This window comes from Mytilus edulis, chromosome 9 (genome assembly GCF_963676685.1).
Source record: "Mytilus edulis chromosome 9, xbMytEdul2.2, whole genome shotgun sequence".
Lineage (NCBI taxonomy): Eukaryota > Metazoa > Mollusca > Bivalvia > Mytilida > Mytilidae > Mytilus > Mytilus edulis.
In genome coordinates, this window is record NC_092352.1 from 82366411 (window position 1) to 82394208 (window position 27798).

The window sequence follows — 27798 nt, forward strand, 5'->3', positions numbered from 1 at the left end:
AGAGATGTTACTCTATTGACAGAGTACCAGAATGTCCTCCCACAAGGACGTTCACGTATTGACTGAGTACCAGAATGTCATATCACAGAGACATTACTCTATTGACTAAGTATCAGAATGTCCTACTACAGAGAAGTGAACGTATTGACTGAGTACCAGAATGTCCTCCCAGAGAGACGTTAACGTATTGACTGAGTATCAGAATATCCTACAACAGAAAATTGAACGTATTGACTGAGTACCAGAATGACATATCACAGAGACGTGAACGTATTGACAGAGTACCAGAGTGTTCTAACACAGAGACGTTAACCTATTGACTTAATACCAGAATTTCCAACCACAGAGACATTAACCTATTGACTGAGTACTACGGTTTTCTACTACAGAAACATTACTTTTTTGACTGAGTACTAGAGTGTTCTACCACAGAGACGTTAACATATTGACTGAGTACCATAGAGTCCTACCACAGAGACGTGAACGTATTGACTGAGTATCAGAATATCCTACCACAAACACGTTAACGTATTGACTTAGTACCAGCATTTTCAACCACAGATACATTAATCTATTGACTGAGTACCACGGTTTTCCACCACATAGACATTAACGTATTGACTGAGTACAAGAATGTCCTACCACAGAGATGTTAACGTATTGACTGAGTACCAGAGTGTTCTACCACAGAGACGTTAACCTATTGACTTAGTACCAGCATTTTCAACCACAGAGGCATTAACCTGTTGACTGAGTCCCATAATGTCCTATCATTGAGACATGAACGTATTGATAGAGTATCAGAATGTCCTACCACAGAGACGTTACTCATTTGACTGAGTACCAGAGTGATATACCACAGAGACGTTAACCTATTGACTTAGTACCAGAATTGCCAACCACAGAGACATTAACCTATTGACTGAGTACCACGGTTTTCTACTACAGAGACATTACTTTTTTGACTGAGTACTAAAGTGTTCTACCACAGAGACGTTAACATATTGACTGAGTACCAGAGAGTCCTACCACAGAGACGTGAACGTATTGACTGAGTATCAGAATGTCCTACCACAAACACGTTAACGTATTGACTGAGTACCAGAGTGTTCTACCACAGAGACGTTAACCTATTGACTTAGTACCAGCATTTTCAACCACAGAGGCATTAACCTATTGACTGAGGACCACGGTTTTCCACCACATAGACGTTAACCTATTGACTCAGTCCCAGAATGTCCTATCATTGAGACGTGAACGTATTGATAAAGTACCAGAATGTCCTACCACAGAGACATTGACATATTGAGTTAGTATGAGAATGTCCTACCACAGAGACGTTAATCTGCTGGGAACTTATATATTCCGTAGTCGATAGTTACTCTTTTGACTGAGTACCAGAGTGATATACCACAGAGACGTTAATCTATTGACTTAGTACCAGAATGTTCAACCACAGAGACATTAACATATTGACTGAGTACCACGGTTTTTTACCACATAGACGTTACTCTTTTGACTGAGTACCAGAGTGATATACCCCAGAGACGTTAATCTATTGACTTAGTACCAGAATGTTCAACCACAGAGACATTAACATATTGACTGAGTACCACGGTTTTTTACCACATAGACGTTACTCTTTTGACTGAGTACCAGAGTGATATACCCCAGAGACGTTAATCTATTGACTTAGTACCAGAATGTTCAACCAAAGAGACTGAGTACCACGGTTTTCTACCACATAGACGTTACTGTTTTGACTGAGTACCAGAGTGTTCTACCACAGAGACGTTAAACTATTGACGTAGTATGAAAATGTCCTACCACAGAGACATTAACATATTGAGTTAGTATGAGAATGTCCTACCACAGAGACGTTAATCTGCTGGGAACTTATATATTTCGTAGTCGATAGTTGTAATAGGAAAATAGACTACTTATTTAGGGAAACAATATTTCAATTCCTTACTGCTGTCGTCTGTTCATTTTTGGGGGGGTTTGGCGTTTGCCTTGTCGTATTTTGTACCCAACCACTTATGACTGCTAAGTGTCTGTGTAAGGCGTTTGATACAGTTGTTCTTTATCTGATATGCTACTCAATCAGAGCTATACAATTGTCGATTAAAAGTACCGATATAAAACAAAGCATTTCCTTTGAATAGCAGTAGAAAATAGTGTCTTTATTCCTTTGCTTAATTATCTGTTGAAAATTATAGACGCGGTAATAATTTTACTGATGATTATTAAGATTTTTAATGGAATGGAGGCAGATGCCAGAATGATATCGAGGGTACAAATAAGGATGGCCTATGTTCTGGTTATTCACAATCTCATGATGGATCTGACGAATCGCCTGTATTCTATTTTATATTCAAAAATTATCACTTGCACATTCCATGGCGATTCGTTTAAAAATCCATAAAATAGTTCCACCGTAAAAAGATTGGTCAAAGTAACGACATAATGTTGACTTGTTTACAACTGCAGTCGAATGAATGTTCGCTGAATTTAGATCGATATCTTCATTTTGTTCAAATTGACTTGCTTCAAGCAATGATTAGTACACTTGTTTCGAAAACGAAACATTATTAATGTCAACTAATATTTCGAATAACACTACTCATGTTTTCGTATCCTGGACATGTTTTAAGTAATTAATATTAAACAATTGTTGTAATTATGCAAACAACGGGATAAATGTAAACTTATACTGGAAGACACACACAATATACCATTTTGTATTAAAAGCAATCCACGAGAAGGACGGAAAAGATTTGCATTATAGATGTTAACCGTGTCTTTAACGATATTCGTCGACACCTTTCTCAAAATAAAATGATTGTAGATTTTATCTATATTAAATTGCTTTTGATTGTAGATTATAAGTGTCCAGATCATCAAGTTAAATGTAGGGATAACATAGAGTGTATTTATAAATCAGGCCTATGTAATCAATATACCAGTTGCAATGACGGATCTGACGAGGATGAAGATTTGTGTAAAGGTATATGCACGTATAAAAGGTCGTGTAGGGTATTTGCATTAATTAGATGTATTTTAAACAATGAAACTTCAAAAGATATATGATTTATTAACTAAAGACATATATGGTTAACGATTACCTGTTTCATATGGTTAGCTGTTAAACGCGTAAAATATGCAAACCTTTAAAAAATGTATATATAAGACTCAACTCATCTGCCTGATAATACAAACAAACAAAACAAGTGCTTTTAATTATTCGTGTTATATTTTCGGAGCCTTTTATAGCTCACTATACGGTATGGATTTTGCTAATCGTTGCAGGTCGTACGCTGACTTACAGTTGTTAATGTCTAGGTCATTTGATCTCTGGTGGAGTTTTGTCTCATTAGCAATCTTCTTATTCTTATCAAAACAAAAACAAACAAAAACAAACCAGCATATTATAGGTTTAAAATGCAAAAAAAAACAATTATAATTTGTTGGCGTCCAAAGCGCCTATTTGCATTAACCTTCATCGTGAACATAACAGCTAAACATTTTGAAGCCATATGAATGAATACCGACTTAAAAGTCAAATATGCCTGAGAATACTTTGCTTGCTGGAGTATTAAAGAACCATAGCTTGGTACCTTTGATAACTATTTACACTACTGGGTCGATGCCACTGCTGGTGGACGTTTCGTCCCCGAGGGTATCACCAGCCCAGTAGTCAACATTTCGATGTTGACATGAATATCAATAATGTGGTCATTTTTATAAATTTCCTGTTTACACAACCTTGAATTTAAAAAAAAAAGGATTTTCTCATCCCAGGCATAGATTATTTAAGCCGTTTTTGGCAAAACTTTTTGGAATTTTGGATCCTCAATGCTCTTCAACTTTGTACTCGTTTGGCTTTTTAAATATTTTGATATGGACGTCACTGATGAGTCTTATGTAGACGAAACGCGCGTCTGGAGTACTTAATTATAATCCTGGTACTTTTGATAACTATTGTTTATAATTTAAAAAATTTTGAGGACTATACACATTTTTAATTATTTTATTCAGCCTTTCCTTGTGAATACAACCAGGTCAAGTGCGCAAATGGTCTTCAATGTGTCTATAATTCTACTTTTTGCGATGGAGTGAAACATTGTGCAGACGGTTCTGATGAAGAGGGAGAGGTGTGCAAAGGTTTGTTAAAAGAAATTAACTGTTTATTTTACATAGCATAGCCAGAGTTTTTAGTTTTACTTTCAATGAGTAATATGTAAATTCAAGCAAACTTTTTTTTTAACTTATAACTGAAATGAAAGGTTTAATTGTTTTCGGTTTTGTTAGTGTAGAATAGGTATTGAATGTCCCATTTATTTGGAGTGTTGATAGGGGCGAGAGAAAAATTATGAGTGATAAAAATAAAATACTTTCCAAAAACATGAATCCAATCAATGTTATAAAATATTTCAAAAATAATTGTACACAATTGTTAAACTTAAACTATACAAAGATAAACAAAAACAAAAACAAATCAAATTCCATTGAAAAGAGTTTTGCGATTGCCGAATTATATTTTCCTCGGGTACACTTTGCCTTTTGCAGATTAACTTTCCCTTAAAACTAAGATCCCAAATTCTAAACATTTAATTCCGACTTATGACTTTTGTCTGCATTAATTTTAATTAGAATGCCGGCACTTCCTGTGTTTTCCAAATTACTGAACCGACACTAAAAGTTAGTATGTTTCATATCTCAAAATAGATTGTATAAGAACAATATTGGAATGCATCAACAAAAAATGACCATATTTGCAGTTAAAGAAATCAAATAGCGGTATCATAAATTGGTAAATTTGTTAACTCGTGATGGATTGTATAATACAAATGACAGCAATATTGGTACACATTGAAAACAAAAACTTGTCTGCATCAGTTTAGAGTGCCAACAATTTCCTCTTTTATGTCAAAGTACTGGACCGTCATTAAAAATCAGTAGTTTTGATATCTCAGGATGGTTTGTAGAATCATTTTGTCTGCATCAATCAAAGGTTACAATATTTATACTTTGTAATATAAATGATCTGGCGGTATCATAAATCAGTAAAATTTGTTCTCTAAGAATGATTGTATAATACAAATTAAATCGATATTGGTACACGCTAACCACAAAATTTTGTCCGCGTTAATTTCGAGTTGCCAACGCTGCCTCTTTTTAGTCAAAAAAACTAAACCGTAACTAAAATAAAGTAGTTCAGATATCTCGGGATAGTTTGTATAACAAACCGCTGTGTTCGTATCGATCAAAAGTTACCATAACTTATAATAAAAATGTTATAGCTGTATGATAAATGGGTAAATATGCCGAAATTGGCTAGAAGGTTCGTAAATGATTCAGAACATTATACAACGCCTATATATAATCAAAGGTCATGTCTGATATGGAAAGTGTTAACAATTACTAGCCCATGTCTTCATAAGCAGACTTGATTATAAACATATTTTTATTCATTAATATATGAAAAGGATTGAGAAACGGGCAAAGCCTATAAAAGCTCTCTCCATATTACATGTACAAGGTATAATTCAACTGTATTTAAAGTAATATAATATAGTGGAACATGCATGCTACTTATGAGCAAACACGAGCAAATATATGTTTACAGTGTTACTTACTAAATGTAAAGTATATTTAAGTATATAGGCAATTACTCATCATTTATTCAAGTACCTTGAAACATGTAAATATCCGTTATAAGTCATTAGAAATATATGTATATGGCTTGAAAGAGACAGTACGCTTGCTAAGTGGAATAAATAAATTAATGTTGAAGTGGAGGAGAAAAAAATAAAAAATAAAACTAAATAAAACAAAAATTAAGTAAATTTCAAACAAACGTTCAGTGTCACTGATATATTTCTGAACAGATTTAAAAATAACAATATTCATATCATATGAAAATAATCTGTTTCCAAAAAGTAAAAATTCAATATTTATGTCAACATTATCAGCAATGGAGTAAATGGAATCAAGTAGGATCTGTCTTACATCATTGCACTTAGGGCGAACAAAACAGAAATGTTGGTTATACTCAACAGGGTGATTACAGTTTGCACAAAAAGTGTTCTCCGATAAACACTGATTAAACAAATGAGATTTTATGTTGCTAGCATTATTTCTGAGTTGACAATGACTTATATTAAGCAGACCTATCCTTATGTAAGTTCAGGAGCTGATCATACATAAGAACCGTTCAAAAGCATTCATGTTTACAGGTCTAATCTGGAAAAGACATGTCAGTAGGTCTAAAGCAGTCCTGAAAAAGCAGATTTAAGTCTTGTTTACCAACGATGAAGTTACCTGGCTTGTCTGCCTTCTTTTTTTGTTCGGGTTAACTTGGACAGCAGTCAAAAAGTCGACTCCAAGTCAATTTGTGTATATGTTCGGACTGCGTCCATCTGTCAATCAAATGTCTTTCAAAGGCTACACGTATGAATCCTGTAATGTTATGATAAACACAGATGAAAATGCAAACTACAGTTTATAAAATTATTTAATTCACTTAATCATGTTAATAGTAGTCTTGTTTTGCTTCCAATTTCGGGTTTTCTGTTCAATTAACAATCTTAAATATTCTTTTAAGGTTTGAGATAAAATGGTTATTTCCTCCGTAAATTTCATTGCAATACTAGAACCAAACGTCTTTAATGCACAGTTTAACTGTCGATTCAAATAATGTGAAGTTTTGTTAATTTATCGCTTCAAAAAAAGGCATTATGTTAGATAAAATTATATAATATTCTATTATAATTCTCAATTATCTTTTTTTTTTAGACAAACGGCAATGATTTTTTAAATAATTTCTTTTTAAACTGTTAAAAACAAAAGTGGCTTGTCCGCAGTGAAGGCCTCATAAAGCCAGAGAGAAATCTCTAAAATAAATCAAGGGCAAAGTAAATCAACGTAGGTCGACAAAAACAAACAAATAACACCATAATCAAAGGTAAACGAAAAAAAAAGTAAATACAAAGAGTGCACAAAACACTTCACAGAAATGCAAACGATAATTAACCATTGCAGGAAAAGTTTGTTTCAACTAGGGAGAAAAATGGCGGGTCTTTTTTTTAGCAAAACAATATAATTATGATTCAGCAACACATGAAAAAAACCGCTTTAATTGTTGTGTTTAAACCAGTCAGCATATATAATTTATATCGTTTCAGTTCGCGCTGCTTCTTAGTGCAGTTGTTTTTCAAAACAATTACAGATTATTTTTCGACAATATGCTTACAATAAGACATGGGGTTTACTCATTTATGAAACCGAGCAGTGATATTTAGTCCTACATTAAAACCTTTTGATCTTTGGTTACTATTTGTATAATATTTATATACAGTGGAGATCACTTCTAACCTCTCATTAGAACTGTCAGAATAGTCTGTCATAGAACTGTTCTAAACTGTCCTAGAAGAGTTCTACCTAGAACAGTTCTACCTTAGAACTTATCTAAGTAGAACTGTCAGAATCAGTTCTAGGTAGAACTTACTAAATCAGTTCTAGGTAGAACTGTCAGGATCAGTTCTAGGGTAGAACTGTCTAAAACTGTTCTAGGTAAAACTGTCCAAATCAGTTCTAACCATAGAACTGTCCGCAGAACTGAATAAATCAGTCAGGACTGTAGAACAGTTCTAAATGACGTCACTGCAGTAAGGGCGTCTTAGAATTTAGAAAAAAAATCAGTTCCAATTACTTTACTGTATAATAGCAGATTTTCTATATTTTTACTGATCAAACGTTACATGTAACGTTACAAATATCGAAGCGGATAGAAAGGTTATCCGACACTCGGAGAAATATTTTTATATAATTGAATATAAACATCATGGTTTACCTTACCTCGTTTCCCGTTTTAACAGTCTCTTCCTAAATATACCTCTGCATTTAATTCATGGAATTTTAATCGTAATTTACCTTTTTTGCCTTGGAATTACATTCATGATTTAAGATTCTTTTTTGACAAATGTTCAAACGAAAATTGTACAGTGGATGAATTATGGGATCTTAATGAAATACGTGTTGTATAAGTATGTACATTTGCACCATCTCGTCAATTTAGACAGACTTATCCATAACGATTATAAATGATATCGGGGAGTCTGTGACGTCAGAAAAATATACTCGATCTGAACATGAATGTAACATTTGTCCCTGGACGTTAGGCTGCACATACAATCAATCATTCTTCTTTGCCTTCTTCAAAATATATTAACATTATACGATTCCAAGAAGAAAACTTCTCATACATGTGCTTTTCATTTTAAAGTATATGAATCAGTCATGTGAGTGTTGGATGATGCCGTTAAATAGTTTTGTTTAAAAAAGAACAATCACGAACCACTGACTTTAGTGACGGTTCTTTATTATGGATACAGCATGTACAGAGAGGAAATAAGGGCACTCTAAATTGATGTTGACAAACTTTCATAGTCATGGTAGTCATTGCGTTTCAAAGTTGGTGTCAGTTTTATCATACGATCCGTCTTGACATAGAAATATTATTGGTTTACAACATGTACAATGAGGCCATATTTATTTACATGATAAACTGTAAAAATACTCAGTTTTGGTTGATGCGGTCAAATAATTTTGTTAAAACGACTCAGTCTGATATATCGAAACTACTGAAATTTGTTTACGATTCAATATTTTGAATAAAAAGAGGACATGCTGGTATTCTAAATTGATGTGGATTTTTTTTGTAGTCAATGTGTTCCAATATTGGTGTCATTTGAATTATACAATCCTTCGTGAGATGTAACTATAAGTTATTTACTATGCGGCTACATGTATATATATATATGTATTAAAATTTACATAATAAAGTGCAAATATGGTCAGTTTTGGTTGATGCTGTCACATATGGTCAGTTTTGGTTGATGCTGTCAAATATGGTCAGTTTTGGTTGATGCGGACAAATAATTGTGTTATATGAGTCAGTCTGAGATATCAAAACTACTGAAATTAGTTAACGATTCAAATTTTTGAATAAATAGAGGATATGCTGGCACTATAAACTGATGCGAGCATAATTTTGTAGTCATTGTTTTCCAATATTGCTGCCATTTGTATCATACAATCCATCCTGATATAAAAATATAGGTGATTTACTTTGCGGCTCTTAAGATTTACATTATAAAGTGCAAATATGGTCAGTTTTGGTTGATGCGGACAAAAAATGTTGTTATACCAGTCTGTTTGAGGTATGCAAACTACTGATATTTGTTTATGATGCAATATTTTGAATAAAAAGAGGACATGCTGGCACTCTAAATTGATGCAAACAAAATTTGGTAGTCATTGTGTACCACCATTGCTATCATTTGTATTATACAATCCATCCTTACATAAAAATATCACATAAAAAAGAGCAAATATGGTCAGTTTTGGTTGATGCGGTTAAATATGGTCAGTTTTGTTTGATGCTGTCAAATATGGTTTGTTTTGGTTAATGCGGACAAATAATTTTGTTACACGAGTCAGTCTGAGGTATGAAAACTACTGATATTTGTTTCCGATGCAATATTTTGAATAAAAAGAGGAAATGCTGGCACTCTCAATTGATGCGATAAAATTTTTGTGGTCATTGATTTCCAATATTGCGGTTATTTGTATACTACAGTCCCTCTTGACCTAAAATTATAACTGAATTACTGTGCAGCTATATAGATTTGCAAAAACTACTGATATCCCGATGCACTAACCACTACACCACGGCTCATCAGTCTGAGGTATGAAGACTACTGATATTTGTTTCCGATGCAATATGTTTAATAAAAAGAGGAAATGCTGGCACTCTGAATTGATGCGATAAAATTTTTGTGGTCATTGATTTTCAATATTGTGGTTATTTGTATACTACAGTCCCTCTTGACCTAAAATTATAAATGAATTACTGTGCAACTACATAGATTTACATAAAAAAAAAAGCAAATATGGTCAGTTTTGTTTGATGCGATCAAAAGATTTTATTACACGAGTCAGTCTGAGGTATGAAAACTACTGATATTTGTTTACGATTCAACATTTTGAATAAAAAGAGAACATGCTGGCACTTTAAATTTATGCGAACAAAATTTTGTGGTCATTGTTTAACAATATTGCTGTAACTTGTATATTACAGTCCCTCTTGACCTAAAATTATAACTGAATTACTGTGCAGCTATATAGATTTGCAGAAAAAAGAGCAAATAATGTCAGTTTAGGTTGATGCGGTCAAAAGATTTTCATTTAAACGGGTCCGTTCGAGGTATGAAAAGTACTCGTAAACAGATATCATATTTGTTTACGATTCAATATTTTAAATAAAAAGAGGACATGCTGGTATTATAAATTGATGCAAACAAAATTTTGAAGTCATTGTTTTCCAATATAATTGCTGTCATTTGTACAATCCATCCTTGCCTAAAAATATAAATGTATTTCTGCAGTGTGCGGCTACATGTATGTAGATTTACATGATGAAGAGCAAATATGGTCAGTTTAAGTTTGATTTAAAAACATAATTATTTATAATTGTGGATTGGGAAACAAGTTATTGCATTTGGTTAATGAGGTCAAATAATTTTGTTATACGAGTAATCCTGACTCTCGGAATGACAAATGTAAAACAATTCAACTGATAAAACTAAGGGCCTAATTTATGTACAAAAAATGAACGAAAAACAAATAATTTATGTAACACATCAACAAAAGAAAATCACTGAATTGCAGGCTCCTGACTTGGAACAGGCACATTCATGCAGAATATGGCTGGGTTAAACATGGTGTCTTGATAAAAAAAACTGAAATAAGACCGACAGAATAGCAAAACTCTATATAAATCGCTATTTTGCCGAAGCCTTATATTAAAGACAGAGTTCTTCAAATTTATAAATCAATTCTAGCCGTAGAACTTAGAAATCAATTATAGCCGTAAAATTTATAAATCAATTCTAGCCGTAGAATTTATAAATCAATTCTAGCCGTATAATTTATCAATCAATTCTAGTCGTAGAATTTATCAATCAATTCTAACCGTTGAACTGTCCTAGTCGTAGAACTGTTCTAGAAGTAGAACTGACCAAACATTTGGTCAGTTCTAGGTAGAACTGTCTAAAACTGTTCTAGGGAAAAAACTGTCAGGATCAGTTCTAGGTAGAACTGTCCAAATCAGTTTTAGGTAGAACTGACCAAATCAGTTCTAGGTTAAAACTGTTCTAGCTAGAACTGTCTAAAAGGTGTCAGGCTGACAGTTCTACATACTGTCCTTGAACAGTTCTCCTGACAGAATCTGACAGATTTAATGAGAGGTTAGAAGTAATCTCCACTGTATAACATGTTTTTAAACCATATTAAATGCTCAGATAATATGATTTTAAACAGGTTTTTAAATTGTATGTTTAGCATATGTTTGCCCTGAGTGGAAAAGGAAATGTGCTGATGGACAACAATGTATCGACGAAGAAAATAGTTTGTGTAATGGGAATGTAGATTGTAATGATAAGTCAGATGAAGATCCAGGCTTTTGTCGAGGTACTTTAATAATGAACTGTTTACTATTTTTCTTGAACAAGGATTTGATTTTTTTATATCGTTATGGAGCTTTGCTGTTAAATCTATATACTCAGAATATCTTCCAAATTAATTATCATATTCAATATACCATAATACTTTGGTAATAATCAAAATCAACAAAAAACAGTATTTTTGCAAGTTTAAAAAAAAACCACAGCGATTTAAAGAAAATAACATTTGACATATATTCCGTTTTTAGCTCACCTGGCCAAAATGACCAAGTAAGCTTTTCTTATCACTTGGCGTTAGTTGTCCGTCGTCGTCTATCGTATACTTTTACAAAATTCTTCTCGTCTAAAACTACTAGGACACATTTATCCAAACATGATACCTAGTTTTAAAAACTTGTTCGATGACCCCGCCTGCCAACCAACCTGGTCGACAAGGCTAAAAAAAAGAACAAAGGGGTAAATTTGCAGTTTTTGGCTTATATCTCTGAAACTAAAGCATTTAGAGCAAATCGGATAATGGGTAAAAATGTTCATCAGGTTACGATCTATCTGCCCTGAATAAGAGAATCCGTTGTTGAGTTGCTGCCCCTGAATTAGTAATATTAAGGAAATTTTGCAGTTTTTTGGTTAATATCTTAAATATTATTATAAATAAAGATCAACTATAAACAGCAATAATGTTCAGCAAAGTAAGATCTACAAATAATACAATCGGACCAAAATTGTCAATTGACCCCTTAAGGAGTAATTCTCTTAAGAGTCAATTTTTAACAATTTTTCTTAAATTTGTGTAATCTTTTTAAAAAATCTTCTCCACCAAATCTACTGTGCCAAATAGAATCAAACTTAGCCACAGTCATCAATAGGGTATATTGATTGATAAATTTAAGATTATAAATTACCCTGCCATCTAACCAACATGGTCGACATGGCTAAAAATAGAACATAGGAGTTTACTATAGAAGTCTACGGGAAAATTGTAAAAAAAAATTCAAAATGGTCACAACTTGAAAACTTATTTAGATAATGATAAGGGGTCTTCAGTAACTATTGTAAGACTACACTGGGATGACCTGTTTTTAATTTTATTACTGTCTAAATTAAACTAAACTTGGCTTCAATCATTATTAGTCTATCTAATACTATTTATTATGATTTTCACCTTTTTTTACATGATTCCCAAAACCACAGTAGGTACAGGCTCCTGAGAGCCTCTAGTTATACCAGTTATGGTAAAATTGATGTTGTAACTTGATACAATAATGTGTCCGATGCGTATACAGAGGCATAATTGGAAATAAACTTAGTTTCACAATACAAAAATAAAATTAAAAGAATAGCATTGGAATCACATATTCTTATTTTTAGCGGCGCAAAAACGGTATATGATTGATGTAGCAAGTCTTTTCATGTCTGGACATATCATTTTATTATCTTTTACATTACATACATATATCTAGATTATAGCTGCAGTGATTACAATCAAAAGTGTTTAAACGGATTACAATGTATCAGTGAATACAGTTTATGTGACGGCTACGAAGATTGTACAGATAAATCAGACGAAGATCCAGACGTTTGTAGAGGTATGTTCGAAACCAGTTGTCTTTTTTTCTCAACATTCTTATTGTTTTGCAAAATAAAATGTGACGTTTAACACATGTAACGTTTATACAAAAATTTTATACGCAGAAACACACAGCCTGCACGAGAACATTTTTTTCTTGTATATTTGCACCATTTCATTTGTGCTCTTTTCTTTTGCATGACAGTTCTTAAATGATGTAAACCTCACACATACATACATGTAATACACCAAATATCATTACACTATACACATTTCTTCGTTCTCCTACACTAATTGCAACATTGAAAAAAACCGCACTGTTACATATTTGCTGGAAATTCCAATTTTATTACACCATTTACAGAACTTTAAATAGTCGGCAACGATTACTGTTCTAAAACGGATGCAGAAGGTAAACCATACTCACACGCGTTTAATTAGAAGTTGTACACTATTTAAATGCTGTATAGTTCATCAAAAAGCTAATTGCTTTTTAAATAATTCAACAAATGGTTATATGCAGTATATAAAAGATAGATTTATTTTCATCTGCTTTAAAAGATTTCTAGAAATTAAGAAATCTAGATTGGTATTACTTATTGCTATCGGTTTCAAACATCTAGTCTTTTTTTCAAATGTTAGTAGGGTAGGTTAATGAAATCAATAAGGGTTAAAATGTTATTTTTTTTATGATAAAGCTCCTCTTGTAAATCACAGCTAGTTGACCAGCAAAGATTACATGAAAAGACATGCAATCAAATAAAATGAAGCCCATACACTCGTTCACTAATTACGGTAAAAACAAATACGTTTAAGCTACTGATACATATTGAATCTGCTGTCCTTTATACCAATATTATGATAAATACACCTCTAGTTATAGCATAAACACTGTTATAACCACCACTGAAAGTCTTGAGAGAAGTGAAAAAGTTTATAGATTTTATTACTTAAACATGAATTTTTGATAGCAAGGTTTGACTTTCTGCTAATTTTCTTTCTGATATGTTTGATTTAGTTTTTATCTTTGGCAAAAATTTTTTTGGCCTTTTTAACTTTTTTTTATTCGAGCGTCACTGATGAGTCTTTTGTAGACGAAACGCTCATCTGGCGCAAATACGAAATTTTAATCCTGGTATCTATGATGAGTTTATTCATACCTGTTAAATCATCATTTTAAAGATATAAAAAGAAATAAATACAAATGTTCATGGTTATCACACATTCAAAATCAATAGTGAAGATGAAAGGTATTCAAAATTGAACAATTTTCCTCCGTCACCCAAGACATACTAAAACGCTAGTTGGAATTAATGTGAGCTTGATAAAACTAGAGAATAAATATCATTGCTCTAATTATTATGTTTTCATGCTGAACATATACAACTAAAAAATAAACACATTTGATTAAACATGTATACAATTATTTTGCAGCAAGGGAATGTGACAGCGACAAAGTGAAATGTGATGATGGCATACAATGTATTTATAAATCAAATGTATGTAACAAATACACAAATTGTAATGACAAATCTGATGAGGATGAAAATATGTGTAACGGTGAGATATTGAAAGTCAGGTATCAGTTTATGAGAATTTGGAATTTGGATATGTATCTGTTAGGTTATTTGTTGTCAAGAAATCATTAAAAGTGTGGCATGTTTATATTTCATTGTGATGGTTTCGTTATTAGACAGTAGGAGTAGAATCAATTTTTAAACATATTTTCTTTTTAACATGAATAGAAAGAGGCGTTGGTTATAGATCTGCCAGACTGCAACCCGACGACATAAATATCCTCTTGGAAAAAAAGTGGTTACATAGTGTACTTTGTCTTCTTGATAACGATGAATGTTATTAATATTTGTTTTGCAATAATGATTCAGATCACAATTCTTAATATTCAAAAGTAAATAATTATAGATTATAAAAAGTCCATTTCTATATAGATACCCGATATCATCCCGAGACTCCCATAATAGACGCGAGGACCTGGCCGAGGGCTTATATGGGTCGAGGGATGATACCATTGCCCATATGGACCAGCACGTGTTATAATCTGTTTTTCACATATTTTACAAATGCTTACAAAAGTAGAATGAATTTTAATATTCCATCTGGCAAGATCATGCAACTAGTGTCCTCCATTGAAATAACTTCATTATGACGGAGTCCCCAAGCCGTTTCTTAGTACTTGCATGTTATACTGTCAATGTGAAATGTTCCTTTAGTAGTAGTTTTCATAATTTCATTAACACATTCCGGTCTCATTTAATCATTTAATTTCGTGGTTTTGTCCAAGTTTGCATACACACCTTAAAGATATTTGTATTCCGTTGAACATTTTGATTTGTGCTTGGTCTTTACCGAATCAACGTAGATTGGTATCCATCAAATAATAAAGAATTCACAGTTAAGCATGCGTGTACTTGAGATCGGCAGAAGCGTCTAACAAAGAGTTATAAGTGATTCCAAATAAAAAAAATGCAAATAAAAAGAAAAATACATTTCCAAGATGAAGAGAAGGAAATTCCAAAAGGTCATCTATTTTAAAATCGTATTTTAAATCATTTGTAAGGTAAGTATTAATGTATTATCGAAAAATGACCTTTTATCAAACGATATTTCATGTCAACATGGTCAACGCATAAGTACTGACCACCGAACGATTGTTACCCTCAGAAAACATCTAGAAATAGACGGCTAGGCCCAGTGATTGTAAAACTAAAAAGAGGCATACATTTTTTCAGTTTTGTAAACAAGTCATACTTTTCAGTTTTGTTTAAATATTTTTTATGATGACTCGGTTCGTAAAAAGTATTTTCTGATTGAAAATTTGCCTACTGGAAATTGACTACATTGTAGAAAATCAAATGTTTTCCGATCTGTATTTTTGACACGCAAATAAATATAGCTATTATTTGTCCTGGAGTCCATTTTTCATAATGTTCATGATGTTATTCGGATACTATGTCTTACACTTGGTTCATTACGGATAAGAACTACTTTTGTAAAACAGTATTAAGGTTTTCGTACATGTATCTAACGATATTAAACTATTTATTTAAACCAGGATTGAAACATTTTCATGGTAAATATTGCGACATTTGTTTTTATTATTATTCTATATAGAGGAGTAATATGAGGGTTGGTTGAATTATCAGGCTATTGTGATAAGGTGTTTTAATATGATGAATGTTTACGTCAATTACAGCTAGAATTTGTGAACCTGGTGAGACAAAGTGTGCAGACAATTATCAATGTTTAAACATAGATAATTTTTGTAATGGATATACGGAGTGTAATGATGAGTCTGATGAAGATGCAGTTGCCTGTAAAGGTATCTTTTTTTTACATTTAACCTAAAGTCGCCGTCAGCTGAAATTCGTAGCGGTTATAGGTACAAATAATCTAAACTATCAATCGCGTTCACTCGAGATATAGTTTTTTCACATTCCATTCATAAAGTGCAAAAAGAAAAAACACTACTGACCTACCTTTTAAGTGATTGCACTGTAATAATCCTGACCTTCACATTTTCCAGAATGTTTTCCATTGTATTTCCGCCATCTTCGTTTCTATATATGAGGATCATTTGTTTACATCTGACATTCATCACTTATGCAGTTTCCTGAAATGTTTTCATTGATGTGATAAGGCTTCCCGCGCTTTATGCAAATTTTATGAAATTGAACTCCACGGAAACACTTCCGGTAAAAACAATGGCGGATTCCACCATTCAAAATCGTCTTGGAAAATGTGAAGGTCAGGATTATCACAGTGCAATCACTTAAAAGGTAGGTCAGTAGTGGTTTTTCTTTTTGCGATTTATGAATGGAATGTGAAAAACTATATCTCGAGTGAACGCCATTGATGGTTTAGATTATTTTTAGCAATAACCGCTACGAATTTCAGCTGACGGCGACTAAACTGCTTGTGTACAGCTATATTTATTCAATTTATTTTTTGTAAAGCACTACGTGCTCTTGACTTTCGAATTCAGTTTTTAAAACCAATACATTTATTTAATCATAAATCTTGATTTTCCACTTATATCATCTGAGTAATAAGCAAAATAATATTTTCCTAAAAATTATTAATTGTTATTTATAATCAATGATTACACCATAAGGATTTCAGAAAGATTGCCACACACCACTGTTAAAAACTTTGAACATATGATAATGAAAGGTATATTGCAATAGAGAATAAACGTACTGACTTGGTAAGTTAAACATTGTAAGAGTATTATCAATCACAACCAAACTGGGCAGAAGATTGAATTAGAACCATCTTCAAGTTATGAATGTCGTAAACATAGTTAAAATAAATGTTAAAGACAAATAATTCTAAACATTCGACAAGACATACCGATTATAAATCTGATGGACTGTTTTGGTTGTTGTTTTCTAGAATACCAATGTCCAAGTGGCAGAGTTAAATGTGCGGATGGAATAGAATGTGTACGTGTAGACAGAATCTGTGACGGCCGTGAACATTGTCGTGATGATAGTGACGAAGATAAAGAAAAATGCAAAGGTAAACACTCATCACAACAAGACGTTTATCCCCCATCATTCAAAACAAATAGTTGGTCGTCAATATGCATATATGGTTGCGTTTCGGTTTGTCTCAACTTATCGTTGGAAATTTTGTTACATACCTTTTTTTTGTATGCAACAATGAAAATCCCTCTACGTGAAGTGCAATATAATTCTTGATAAAAGATAAAAGGCATGTGTTAAAAATTTGTTCTGTAAAAAGTTGCAGGTGGATGGTTAATATAGGATTCTTTTCACAAGTTAAATATGTAAAAGCATAAATGTTTCAGACACAAAGAGGTAATTTGTGATCGTATCTGTATTTGATGATGGATCTTTTACTTTATGTCCATATTCTCATACTCTTAGAAATATTACATCAAGAAATATGCAATTTTTTTCGTGATCTTATTTCAATATAAGAAAGATCATTACCGCAAAATATTTTACACATCAACATTGATATAGGTTGTTTTTGAGGTTGAGAAATACAAATTTCGTTTGATCGAATTATGAAGGTTGAATTTTCTGCCGGTAATAAGTGACTCCGTGCATGTTAAGGAACCAATACGAGAAGGTTAAGATCTTCTATAGAAAGACTGCACGCAAAAATTCTATCTCATTCAAAATATTTATGTCAAGCGTAGGTTTCTAATTGTTTTTTTCAATTTTAATAACTGTTTCAATACTTTGCTCGGCATACCTCTTTAATTCCCTTTTTAATGTATCTATCTCCTAAGTATGCATTCCAATAGTTCTGCATATTTCTCTCATCCAACAAAATAACATTGCAGTTTGCTATAATCAAGTATAAATTATTACATGAAGTTATTCTCTCAGTTAGTAAACTTACGATACCTTGTTTCTATGTGTCTTTAGATAAAAATTAATATACCACTGAAATATGTAGCTCTATATTCTTAATTTCTTACCATGATCGAATTATTTCTTTCAGCAAGAGAATGTCCTTATGGTTCTAGAAAGTGTAATGATGACTACCGTTGTATTGATGAAGAACAGTGGTGTGATGGACGCAATGAGTGTTCAAATGGAGAAGACGAAGATCCACATATGTGCTTAGGTAAATATACATCTCGCGATCGGTTATCTTAATTATTAGGTACTGTGCTTGTAAACTGTGCTACAAAAACGAAATAACTAAACATTAACAAATTAGTTGGGAAAATTAAAACTTATAAAACTTATAAAAAAAACTAAAATAACAAAAATACCGAGCTCTTAGAAAACATCAAAACGGACAGTCACTTATCTAATGGCAGTAGCAAAAGCTCAAATACATCAAACTTTTATGGCAGCCACTTAAAATTCTAGTATATTGACAGCAATGTACAGAAATCAAACATAAATAATAGATAAAAATGTCAAAAACTGGAATAAAGCAGGCAACATTGTGTGTTCAGATATTAAAACTTATAACATATCCAGGTATAAATCTTCTATTCAGATTGTTTGACTTAGCGTCACATATTGTCTCAAAATAAATGTATAAACAGTTTTTTAAAACATCCTACAATATTATCAATACTTGTAAACCTCTGATACCGCTGAAAAACATTCTGATATCTTTCAAATTTATAACAATATGTCTATAGGGAGTCAGATAACAATTAACATTAGACTCGTTCTAGATCACAACACTCACCCATACACACACACATACACACACACACACAGACACTTCATTTGATATCTGGTTCTAGAAATTGCACTTATTACAAAATGTTCAGCTTCACTTATATAAATCTTAAATATCAGACGTATGCTTTTGGTAGTGATTGATGAAATGTTAAAAATTCCATAAGCTCTATTTTTTCAAACGCAAGTTAGAATACTACCAAGTTTCTGTAATTGGATGTCTTATTTATCCGATACTTAGGTATTTAAATTTTCTAGCCGTCTCTAACAAATGTATGGAGAACATAACACATCGCAAGTATCTTCGAACCGACATTGAAATAAGCTTCGTTCTGTTATTCATAATATTTGAATAAAAAAAGAAAAATGCATTCAAATAAGATAATTTTATATCTGTTCAATCTAGTCTATAGCCAGACACCCTATTGACCGTTTCGCCCTTTATTAAATTCATATGATTCCCTCATGTGTTCTTTTTACCTTGAATTTTAATCTGCTAAATGATATAAAACGTTAAACGGCAAACTACAGTTGCCTGTCACTGCTGGTAGGTTTATAATCAGGGGTCGGTTGTTCAACTTGTCGTTCAACTATTCATATGATTAATTTTAACGAGTCGTATAAGGCTTGTATTTTCTATCATGCTATCCTTGATAGAGGGTTGCTACTCACAAGGATGCAATTACACCAAGATTTCCAAGTGGTGATGTTGAAATCGTCCCTTCGTAAATTTTTGGACGTCATCATGAGTTGGTTGACCGTTATGGAATATCCGTTTCACAAATGACAACGGATATGTTCCAATTGTCGTAACTACAATCCGGTGCCCCATTTCACTGAATGTGGCCTACCTTATTAGACCTATCACCGGGTTTGTACTAGCATGCGCAACACAACGGGTGCCAAATTTGAGCAGCATCTACTTACCCTTCTGGAATACTTGTGATATCCCCCAGTGTTCGGTTTTTTTTTATTGCCCAGTCTTTAATTTTCTATGTTTTTATTTTTGTACTATTGTTTGAATTTTATTTTTAAGCAATAGCATTGTCCGTTAATTTTCGACTGATGAGTTTAAATGTCCCTTTGGTATCTTTCGCCTCTCCTTTGCATACATTTTATCTTTTATGGAATTTGAGTGTTTTGAATTTGATAACCGATAATTAAAAGTCTTTGTTTAATATATATATATATATATATATATAAGTACATCAACATTATAATGGGTCTTTCAAAACATGTATTTTCTGTTGTTAATTTAGAACAACTCGATACAGATTCCACGTATATTTTTGTTTTTGATAATTGATGAAATCGTCGTGTTGTAACATTCGTGAAATATAGTGTGGACGCTTTGCTGATGGGTGCTTTCTTTCACGTCTGCATTTCTATCAAATATGGCATGCCAAGTTTTAGATAATTATTACGGTTGATAAAGTAAATTTAGAACTGTAACAATAACATACATTGGTGACTACTAAAACTTAAAAATTGAACTTTGTCGACTAAAAGATGCATACCCTGCCTTCAGCTTTCAATAAAAAAAATAGCAAAGGAATACATCGTGTATTTGCATGGGTTGTTTGTCTTATGATGATGATGATGATGATGGATGAATGATTGATGTTCAGCGCGGGAAATGAGATTCTTTTTAAGACTAGAACATGTTAATGCAATATAAATATATTATCCCTATTTTGTACCAGACTGACAGCCTGAGCCTGATTTTTTACATGTTTGTACACAAGGTAACAGTGCTCAAAAAGACATATCAGACCAGTTATTATGCCAATGAGCTGACTAGCCTATCCTCTTATCCATTAATGTCGCGTGATTAGCAAATACAAGTCACATTGTAAGTAATTTAATGTACCAACTTAGCTTATGGAAGGGGGTGCTATGGTTTTTTTTTCTTTTTTCTGTTTGTAATGGCATTTTTATCGCGGAAAAGTGATTATTCTTTCAACGATTTATAACAAATGAACTATTCCGAATAATTTTCTTTTGAATGGCAATACATTTTGTTTAATACAGGGTATCAAGATTTAAATCTATACTCCCACGACCCCATTGTGCCGTATGTGGCTGTTATTCATAAGAATATAATAATATTTTATCAGTTGATCATTTGATAGAGTAAAAGGTATATAGAGATGTAAAAAGTTAAGAACTGACTCGAAGAGAGCACAAAATCGTGATACATGTACATGTACACGTAACACGAAAACGAATATCAATACATGCAGGTCACACATACATGTAGTATGATTTCATATTCAGTGTGAAACAATAAGATTTTTAAAATCCTACACACGAATGTGTTAAATCTGACTTGTTTTAAAAGTGTAATGAAAAGTTTTACATTTAAATTCATCTCACATTTATGTTAATGTCCCTTTATTGTATCGAAAAATAGACAAAATATTACATTATTTGTTTCTAAAGTTAAAATGCGCGTCAATGACAAATTTTTGTTAAACCTGTCTCAGATGGAAATTTAAAAATTCCCCAATTGGCAACAACAAACTACTAGCAATGTAGTATCGAACGAATTAAATGTTGGAGTAAATTATAGTTTGCATTTTTATCAAGGAAAATAGTGACCTCACACAGGTCTTTATATTATGCCTTGAAGCATATTTCATTCAACATGTTAAAACATGATATCATCCGGGTTGATTCCTCGAAAGAATGACCTATCGTTCTGAGAGAAAATAACTCCATATAGGTATATAAAATGTGCTAATATTTGAACTTCGAAAAACAGGAAAATAAGTTAAGACATGCTTTGGAAATAACATATGGCCTGTACATTTATGCTGTTGTAAGATTTCTTATTAAAACAAATACTGGTTCGCCATAATTTGTTGAAGGATACAGCACAATAACGAGTCCGTGTTTACAATCAGAACTGCTCAGAAAGTGATAACATACAACCTACCAATTTCTTTCTGTTATCAGATTACCATTGTATGTATCCCTAAGATCATTCGCCTTGTCTTGTCTAATCCCTTTCCAATTGTTGTTTCAACTCAAATCCTAACAATTTTGTTGTGTCTTTTTTTTTTAATCTATGACGCTTTCAGAGCTGATCTTTGATCTTTGATCAATCCCATAGGGATGAATACCTCTAAAACGTCGCATTTTCCGAGCCTAAATCAATTTTTGAATTACTACAGCAGCCATATTGGATGTTTTATTCATATAATTGAAAATTAATACACCCTCATGGATTAAATCTAACGATAGGTTTAGCATTTGTAACAACGCATTTAATTTAACGACAGGTTGAACACTTTAATCATATGATTATTTTTAATCGAATGTTTAGGAAATGTTTACGACTCGTTCGTACTAACAACAAGTTGAACAACAGATTCCTGATCAGAAGTCAAATGTTTAGGTATCGAAATGAGTATGATACATGTTCCTACCATTTCCTGGTGATAAATAAAGAAACTACCTAGAAACTAAAGTTCTTACTCCCTAAGATAAATATGACTTTACATAAACAGGTTTTTACTTTAGGTCTCCATTAGTCATATAGTTCTCATGCTTTTGAGTTGATACATCCTGGTTTCTATTAAACGTTCCTGATGTAGGTAAATAGCTCTGGACGCAAGATCACTTGACAAAAATGGACGAATATGTCATTTAGTTGCCTAATTCCATATTACGTCTTAAGATAAAGAAAGTGTGTTTGGAACACTTCGGCCTCATCCCTATGGCATTTACTAACCCTCTATTGATCCCTGAGGGATCAGAAACAAACCATATAACATATAGTATTGCCATAATCTGTGATATATTTGTAACATGAAATCTGCTTTTCTTTCTAGATTATGAGTGTCCTGCCGGATTTGTAAAATGTAAAGACGGACTGCAGTGTATTCGTGCTTTTACCATGTGTACTGGAAATGTTCTTGGTCCGGGTTCAGAGTGTAAAGATGGTTCCGATAATGATACAGATCATTGTTCAGGTATAGATTTGTGAATTATTTAAAATAGTTCAACTTAGAAATCAAACGTTACATTGTATAAAACGTTTCAGACTGGTTCTCTTTGAAAAAGATGAAAAGGAGAAAATGTTCTTTCGAAAACGTATCCTTTGCCAACAAAAGTCTCGATAAAATAAACTGGGACAATTTGCATCTTTAAAATTCCAGAAACAAAAAAAGAAACGCAATGTTAATTGTATATGATGTGACAGTGTGCATGTAAATATTTCTCGGAATGAAAAGAAAAATGAATATTGTCGCTGAATTCAAGCTTTTAGAATATATCCTTTCTATTGAATTTTATCTTATTCATTTTTTCTCTAATTTGGAGAAAAACAAATTATAAGCAGTTTAAGGTATAATAACATTTATGCTATCTTTAATATCCGAGTTCAACTATAGTATGTACTGACTCATTGTAACTCTACTTTGTCTGGTTTGTTGTGCTGACCCTTTGGCATATAATCATGATAAACCATATCAGTCATGAAGATGTGTGAACAACATTGCGATCAGGTTTGGTAAATAGGAGATAATAAAAAACGAAATAAAAAGAGAGAACATATTTCTTTAAACAAATTAACGTAAATGAGCTGTAACCCCTAGCAGGTGATTGAGCAACTTATATTATTACTACGTGTATAACCGCTACAAACTAATGTTTGAAAATCTTCAAATATTAAACGACTCATTTGAATGCACAGTTAACAAATTTAATTTACATTTTGGTCCTCAGGACCCCTGGATTTTCAAATCCGGAATAAAACAATATTAGCAACTATTTTTCATTTGAATGCACAGTTAACAAATACAATTACATTTTGGTTTCAAGACTCCTGGATTTTCAAATCCGGAATTAAACATAATTAGCATTTTTTTAAATGAGTGATATATATAACGCTTTGTTTACTGTGCATTCACATGAGTCGTTTAATATTTGAAGCGTCTCAAAAATTAGTTTGTAGCGGTTATACACGTTGTAAGAATTGTTTAATTAAATCATACAGTGGATGAAATTTGGTGTTGCATCGCCAGGTGCTCATTTTATATGAATACATTCGCTAGACACATTCAGGTAGTATACACATAATTGATATAATGAATCGAATTTCATTAATTGAATATATTTGTTTTATTCACACTAAAGTGTATAACATGAGTCTGTTACATGTCACTTTATGCGAATCTGAAATGCATGACTCTTTTGAACCTGTTTTTATGTCCCAAATTAGTAATTTGTCAAACAGGTATTTATTTCTTGGTTTGATATTGTAGCTTACGAATGTCCCGTGTATTTTGCAAAGTGTCCTAATGGTCATCAGTGTGTACATCAGTCAATGATTTGTTCAGGGGAACAGATGTGTGATGGCGAATCAGAAGATGAACAACAATTTTGTAAAAGTAATTCATTAATTAACTTTTTTTTATTAAGATACGTATTTTCTATCGTTACAAGTAGAAAGGTAAAATGCAGAGACTTCTTCACATTTCACGGTTGACAGAACAGAGCTATTCCAATTACCAGACATTCACTTATTCTCATTATAGATAATAAAACAGTTAAATAAGAAACCCATATGAAGTGAGTACGAATGTATGTATTTCCTGTCTGGAATATAATAATTAATACATAGCCCAATTGCTATTTTGACTGATGTTCAAATAAAGTGTCATTTCATAGTAACACAAACCTTATCCTGACTTGTTCCGAAAAGTGCAGTGACTTCCGGAAGTTGGATAGTATAGAAACATGTACTTCTGAGAGCTTTAATTTGATATCGAAGCTACCTAAATAATTTTTTTTAACAAAGTTACAGGTATGCGTAGGAACTATTTTCTTAAAAAAAACCATTCTGTATGTACTATATTATTTTATGTTTTTTATAATCGGACCCGAATAAAGGTTGTACATGTATAGTTATTACATAATCAATCTTGCTATATTAATTTTTTCTGCACTTAAATTTATTGTATCATATATTTCTAACAACTATTTAATTTCTATTAAATCACCATTTTCACCTATGTTTTGTCTTCGGTCTCTTATCTTGAAAACTATTATAGAGAGATAGCCACTTTAGATAGCAAACATGATTAACAAGACTATTGTCTCATTGGCAATCATGCCACATCTTCTTATGTTTATATATCTACAAATAAATCAACAAAGCGAAAATCGTGAGTCCACTTATTATTGAAAGTATTGTTTGTTAATAACTAGGTTGATGAATAGTGTAAGATTTTGACTATATTTCTTTTTTGTCTACGGAGAGGAGTTGCAAGATGAGGATTGTCAGTGATGTGGTATATGTATTCGATGATGCGAACTTGCATAACAAGGATTGAATGATTATGCTAATTGAAATGTTGGGTAAACAGTGTACCAAGTCAGGAATATGACAGTTGTTATTCTTTCTGTTGTTGTGTTTAAGCTTTTAATTTGGCACTTGCTTAGAAACTTTTCGTTGCATATTTGCCTCTGAGTTCGGTATTTTTGTTAATTTTGTTTTATGCATTTTGGATGATTTCTTATCAGTGGCCGCACGTACGTTTGTTAAGCCTTCCTTTCGTTTGCCCTACATATTCTCATCAGTAAAGGTAACACTCTAATCCGTAAACGAGACTTGTTGATTTACAATTCAAATCATCGGAGCTTCTGGTAAAGTAGGATTTCTCAGTTAAATTGCTAGTGAATTGAGCATCTGTTATTAAGATTTTACAGGTCTTACAGTGTTTGGTTTTACATTTCGAAATAAAACAGTATTGTTCAGAATCAATAAACTGAAGCATGTAAGAGGTTTAAGATAATCTGTTAGAATAGAGTATGTTAGGTGTATTTTTGAAAAATAGACAAGCGTAATGTTTAGTAATCTACGGCCTGTTTTTTTTTCTTTCATTATTTAAGTTGCATGAATAATTCTGTTGTAAACAAAGTGTCTGAAGTACAATATTTTTTTTCTACACATCGGCTTATCATTCCGAGGTATCTATGATATACCCCAGTTCTGAGTGGGATTTCTGATTATAAAGTATTCCGTGAATTGTTTTGTAGACTATTGTTTTTGGTAAAAAAAAAATTCATTTCTTTGTCAGTTTGTTTCCGACTTATGAGTTAAATACTCCTTGGTATTTCTTACCCTTTTTTCTCGTTTCGCATCTTCTGGATATGTCTTTTTTGTTTGCCTGAAACATATATCTAACAATGAAACAGAAAATCATCATCCTTATCTTACGATAACTGCACATTGACAAATTGAAAATGAGTACATGTATTATTCATGTTGTTGTTCAATTGCAGCACGCAGCTGTGGTGACATAATGTCGAAATGTGATAATGGATACCAATGTGTGTTCGATTTCAAGACATGTGATGGTGTTGCAGATTGTGCAGATAGTTCAGACGAGGATCCAGACTTATGTGAAGAGAGTAAGTTTATTTGAATCGACTGAATCAATGATTGACATTATGTCAATAAAACAAATAAAAGCTGTAAGGTTTAAGTAATGAAAATAATTTTCCAGGTTCAAAAAAGTCTAGGATAACTTTTTTTTCATTTATCAAATAATTGACAGATTAATTCCCATTACATATGTTTTCATAATATAGTGTGTGTTGTGTTGCACGGCATATATTAAGTTGTCTTTGATGCAAGCATATTTAGTCATTTATAGAATAGAAATTGATTTATAAACATGTTTCTATAAGATCATTTCTTTGATTCAAGTACACTACCACAAACAACGTGTACTAACACAATAAATCTGACGAAATCATTGTTTTTTATATTGGTGTGAAAATCAGATTAATGGTAATTACTGTAAACTGATTACTTGTTTCTCTAAAAGAAAGAAAGTTTAGCAAATGTCCTTCCAGCTATTATCGAGGCAGGTTATATTCGGTCATGCAATGTAATGCAATTTGAAATTATTTAAACAGGTATCAGAACACGCAGAAGAGATTTGAAATAAGCAACATAAGATTGATATTATTTAAAGTAAAGCTCAAATGATTATAAGTTAGAAAATAATTAAATTGTTAAGCAAAATATTAAGCACATAGTTCGTAAATCATATATGTTAGACCTACATTAATATTCGGAAAAGTATTCCTAAAACAACACATATTTACAGTCGTTATTTACAGTATCATTATATATAATTAATTTTGTAATGGTCTTTATTATTTGGAAATATTCGCAACTTTTAATTGACAAGTCGACACCCACTTAACCTTTCAGATCCAAAGAACATTTAGTTATGCAAAAGTCACATTTGAAGTACAAGAACAACATACAAACTTTTATTTTGTCAGTTACTTGTTAGTTGCCACATTTCAAACTTAACATTTAAATCAGCTTTATTGACAAAAGGAATACGTCGAGTCACTATTAACAAAAATGTTCTTGAAATGGTGTGTTGGTGTTTCTGTAAAAAATATCGTCAGTACTGAAACCTACTTAACTTATGTGTGTTTTTTGCTGTCATTGGTGCATACTCAAATATAGAAAAAC

The 27798-nt window shown here is 32.1% G+C and overlaps 1 protein-coding gene across 1 annotated transcript in view; it reads left to right on the forward strand.

The window, feature by feature from the left end:
- LOC139489186 (low-density lipoprotein receptor-related protein 2-like) overlaps positions 1-27798 on the forward strand; it is a 49218-nt gene that overhangs the window by 15463 nt on the left and 5957 nt on the right. The window contains exons 9-19 of the mRNA XM_071275369.1: positions 2882-3007; positions 4039-4164; positions 11407-11535; positions 12989-13114; positions 14530-14655; positions 16310-16435; positions 17509-17634; positions 18592-18717; positions 23129-23269; positions 24563-24688; positions 26586-26714. Of these exons, the coding sequence (XP_071131470.1) occupies positions 2882-3007; positions 4039-4164; positions 11407-11535; positions 12989-13114; positions 14530-14655; positions 16310-16435; positions 17509-17634; positions 18592-18717; positions 23129-23269; positions 24563-24688; positions 26586-26714 (1407 nt within the window). The remainder of the gene's footprint in view (positions 1-2881; positions 3008-4038; positions 4165-11406; positions 11536-12988; positions 13115-14529; positions 14656-16309; positions 16436-17508; positions 17635-18591; positions 18718-23128; positions 23270-24562; positions 24689-26585; positions 26715-27798) is intronic.